The sequence below is a fragment of the Prosopis cineraria genome, unplaced genomic scaffold (assembly GCF_029017545.1).
Source record: "Prosopis cineraria cultivar Desert tree isolate PC_DT_omini unplaced genomic scaffold, ASM2901754v1 PC192, whole genome shotgun sequence".
Classification (NCBI taxonomy): domain Eukaryota; kingdom Viridiplantae; phylum Streptophyta; class Magnoliopsida; order Fabales; family Fabaceae; genus Prosopis; species Prosopis cineraria.
In genome coordinates, this window is record NW_026555519.1 from 55,993 (window position 1) to 60,892 (window position 4,900).

Genomic DNA, 4,900 nt, shown 5'->3' on the forward strand with positions numbered 1-4,900 from the left:
TATCTCTTCTCGTAGAGATAGATCCTCTGGAAGCATTGGCTAATTCAAATTTACCTCTTGAAGTCTCATCACAAGCTTGCATTCAAACCTCAAAGCAACTTTAAGATGACCAAAAGTCAAATTTTGACTGATATTTCATCCATTTATAAGTTTGACTTTCAAATTTAATAATGACTATAAGAGAGATTAGCAAGTTAGCATATATATGCTTGAAGAATTCTTCCATCTTTGATTTGATATTATCAGCCCCTAAACATACAACTAAAGTCAGTAATTTGGGTGAGTTGAGCTTATTCAAGCCAAGTTATTTGAATCTAGCTTAAATATTCTACCCTCTTAAAAAAACTCACATAACAAGCTTGGCCCTAACATTTTTTGGGGTTTGGCCTGAATTACCAATTCTACATACAACCAAGGCAACATGATCTACAAAGCTAAAACAATTATTCTTTAAAAAAACGTAATTATTGGTCCTTATTATAACTTTATCATTTTCTATTACTGGTCCTATACTTTCTTTAGAAATAATATTTAAAATATACTTTGACGTTGATTTTTAAATTTTAAGACTCACAATTATTTTTAAATTGAGTCTTCTATAATTTTTAGCTAAAATATATTTTTAATCTTCTAAATTTTCAATTTGGTCCCTTAATTTTAAAAAGAGATATAATTTTAATTTTTAAAATATAGGATCCAATATTTTAAATGATTAACACTATAAAAACTAAGTTGTAAAAGTTAAAGTTTAATAATTGAGTTATAACAAACTCAAAATTATAAGAATCATTTGGAAATCATGCAAGCAAATTGATTGAAAAATGAGGATGATTTGTTAAGTCAAAAACAGTTTTTTTTTTGGGTGTAATTTCGCTCGACAATAATTTTTTAAGGAAAAATTACATTAAGTCTCACGTAAAGAAATTAATTATTACAAAATTTATTAATAATTAAACTAAGACCATTGATAATTGATTGTATTATTAGTTATCTTAATTCAATTATTAATAAATTTTATAATAATCAATTTTTTTGTATAAGATCTGAATGTAATCCTCAGATTTTTTTAAAACAAACATCTGAATATTTTTTATTGGGTTGGCCCGCTAGCTTGCGCATGTGTAGTCTGGGCTGGATATTCCAGCCCGTGTTTTGATTTGTTTTGTTTTGTTTTTGTTTTGTTTTTAACTGGCGAATCACCGTTCTCGGCTTCTGCTCTCGGCCCTCGTTCCAGTCGTCATTTGTGCTGCTTAGGAGTGTCTTCGTCCCTCTCAGTCGTCTCTCCATAACCTAATCCCTCACAGATCTCTCGCACCATGTGAACTCGCTGTCTCATACTCCGTCTTTTCCTAATAATTCATTGAATGATGTAATAGGTTTCTAGTTCTTTTTACTATTTCGTATTCAATCTTTTGGATAGTCGTTTTTGGGTTAAAGTGAAACACGAAAGATTTCAACCGCGTCAAATCAAAGAAATTAAACTACTCGAAAATGGTTTCTCTTCCTTCAAAATCACCCTGCACGGAGTTTGTCACTCCTCACATTAACAACCACCCTCTTCAACTTCAGCTCCTTCGTCCCACACAAAATCTGCCTCAAATTTCATCAGAATCTGTCCAACTCCTTCGTTCCCAACCTAATCCATCAAATGGGTTGTGTTTGCGGAAGAAGAAAACCAAGGAAAAAGAATTTATCCCTGCTCGGAGTACAACATCTGATGTTTTACGCTTGATGGATGGTCTTGGCTTCTCTGTATCCATTGACATCTACGTCTCTTTGATAGAAGAGTGTACTGTTTCTGGGGACCCTCGTACAGCTATGGAGCTACATGCCCATATCATCCGAAGCGGCATTGATCCTCCCTTAAGCTTCCTCAATCGGCTTCTCCTCATGTTTGCTTCATGTGGTTTGGTGGAGCGTGCTCGTAACCTGTTTGATAAAATGTCTGTGAGGGATATCAACTCGTGGGCAACCTTACTTGTTGCTTATTTTGATGATGCAGACTACTACGAGGGAGCCATAGATTTGTTTCTCAACATGCTTGATCGAGTGAGTATTTCGGAACTGCCTAATTGGGTCATGGTTTGTCTTCTCAAGGCATGTGACTACAGCATGAATCTGGATCTGGGAAAACAAGTTCATGGGTGGTTGGTCAAGTTAGACATTAGTGATGATGTACTTCTAACTTGCTCATTGATCAGATTCTATGGGAAATTCAAGTGCCTAGAAGATGCAAATATTGCCTTCAACAAAGTAGCTAGACACAACACCTTCAGTTGGACAGCTAAAATTGTGAATGATTGCAGAGAAATGCATTTCTGTGAGGTTCTCAATGACTTCAAGAAAATGGGAAGGCAAGGAATAAGGAAGAACAGTTTCACAGTTTCCAGTGTTCTTAAAGTATGCGGAAGAATGCCAAGTCAACAAGTACATGCTAGTGCCATCAAGCTTGGACTTGTGTCAGATGCTTATGTGGAGTGTGGGTTGATAGACATGTATGGAAGAACTGGGTTAGTGAGAGAAGCAAAACTTGTGTTTGAGATGATTCATAATAGAACAAACGTGGCTTGTTGGAATGCTATGCTTATGGGGTATATGCAAAATGGGCGGTACATTGAGGCTATTAAGCTTTTGTATCACATGAAGGCAGTTGGACTGCAGCCTCAAGAGTCTCTGCTCAAGGAATTAAGAATTGCTTGTGGTGGTTGTAAAGAAGTGGAATTCACATAGGTAGTTAAAAAAGAAAAAAGGATCTTATATGGAGAGTTATGTAGGTATCTTCGTTTGATATATTGATAATTAAAGGTTCATGAACGAAATGATAGAACTGCATTGATAAAAACATTGAAGGCATTAACTAAAAAGCCCATGTGGATGAAATGGCTTGCTTCTTTTATATAAGCCCAACATAGAACATGTTTATTTATAATAGGCCCAAAGAATTACATTCAAGTCTTGCTTAGCACAATTAATTACTCTCAAATCTATTGACAATTGAATTTAAGAGAATGTTAGACAAAAAAAATATATTATTAAATTATGTATATTTAAAAAGAAAAATTTAAGAATTTATTAAATTTTTAAATATAATTAATAAATTTTAAGACTTTTCTTAATTTCAATAAAATATATTAAAAATAATTTATAAATAAAATTAAAAAAATATGATAATTGATGAGGGTATTTATGAGTATAAATGGTCCCAATATCTCTAGCCCAAGGGACACTTTTGAAGCGTTCTTATACCCACTCTAAAGCGCAGCTACATATGGAGAATTTTGGCAACCTTTTTATAAGTAAAATAATAAATGCTCCCATATATATATATATATATATATATATATTTTGGGGTAGTAGTGTCATCATAAGATTCTTCCATTCTTATTTTCTCTTCTAGAAATCTTACTAATTATTTACAAAAACATAAATATTAAGGTGATACAGATCCCTTTGCAAAAACTATCCATTTGTCACATAGATTTTTATCTTTTATCTTTAGATTGTTAATCTATTTTCAAAAAGTTAAAATAATTGAACTTCCTTGACAAGCTCTCATATGTATTCTTAAGCAAAAGGACTTATCGTGTTGAATTAAAGGATTAAACTCAACCATTTTACAAGAAATTATTTGTTGCAAATATAGCCTCTCAAGCGTTAAAATAGCTCGTTGTAATATTACCCCTTAACTAATGTCTGATGGACATTAACACTAATAATTAACTTTAAATTAATTTTAGGTGGAAAATTATTTTTATTTTTGAAGTATTCATTAAAGAGTGACTAGCACTTTAAAGTAGAGAAATTGTTACTGTTACTTTTTTCTCATCGAAACTAGTGGCATCATGCTTAACGTGTTACATGTTTTATTGATGACGTATTTAATGGTTAAAAAAAAAACTTATATATGTATATCTTGACTTTGATGGTATTGAGATACAAGTTTTGTTAAAAATATAAGGATGAAGTGGATGTCATTCATTGTGGTAAAAGAAGAAAAAATATTTTTCAACCCACTAACTGTTAGGACCATACAATAGAGGAGGCAAATTTATTTAAATATATATTAATAATTAAAAAATTAATTTTAAAAATTAATTAATAATTACATGTCTCATAAATTCTCTTTATGATAGTTTCATGTTCTGAAATTATTAAATAATTAGATCATTGTTATTTGAGACTCAAATAAGATTAGATTAACATTTAAAATATCATGACATGGGGAGTGCAAAATATAAAAACTTGTTCATTAATATGCTCACCTTTAGTTGCATGTGGCTCCACCATTGACACACACACACGTATGTTTATCCTGGCTAGTTATGAGATTTGTTGATGAATATCTATATATAACTTATGATAATCTAAACAAATACGTCATGTGACCAAGGGTGGATCCATGTTGGAGGTGGGTGGGACCTTGGCCTCCCAACCTCATGCACCTTTCATAGTAGCATGGAGAAGAAAATAGTTATTTCTGCCCTGAGGATGGGGGGAAGGAGAGTTGTGAGGCTGAAGGAGGAAGAAGATGAAGGTGATATTGTGTGAGAGAGAAGAGAGGATCAGAGATGGCGAAGATAGTGAGATAGAACCCGTGGATGTGGGTGAGAATTGAGATTTGGAATAAATTTTTTATTATTTTATTTGTTATTATTTTTTAATATCAGTTAATTTAATTCATATTCAATTAATATATTGAAAATATAAATTTTTAATTTATTATATATTCTCCTTGTCCCAACTTATAAAACACTTTTGAGGGAGATTTAGTAACTCAAAATATAAGACATTTTAATAAAAATAAATTTTTCATTAATGATACTTTTTTATATTATTATTTTCATTATATTCTCTCCATCCAGTATTCTTTCATAAATAAAGTATTAAATGAAGGATATTT

General features: G+C 31.6%; 1 protein-coding gene across 1 annotated transcript; it reads left to right on the plus strand.

The window, feature by feature from the left end:
• Positions 1-1,244: 1,244 nt before the first annotated feature.
• On the plus strand, positions 1,245-2,807 carry LOC129295808 (pentatricopeptide repeat-containing protein At1g31790-like). The gene has a single exon (XM_054934384.1). The coding sequence runs from the start codon at positions 1,492-1,494 to the stop codon at positions 2,728-2,730; it is 1,239 nt and encodes a 412-aa protein (XP_054790359.1). The 5' UTR covers positions 1,245-1,491; the 3' UTR covers positions 2,731-2,807.
• The last annotated feature ends 2,093 nt before the right edge of the window (positions 2,808-4,900 follow it).

Coding starts and splice junctions, on each gene's coding strand:
- LOC129295808 (XM_054934384.1), top strand. CDS start 1,492: ATGGTTTCTCTTCCTTCAAAATCACCCTGCACGGAGTTTGTCACTCCT.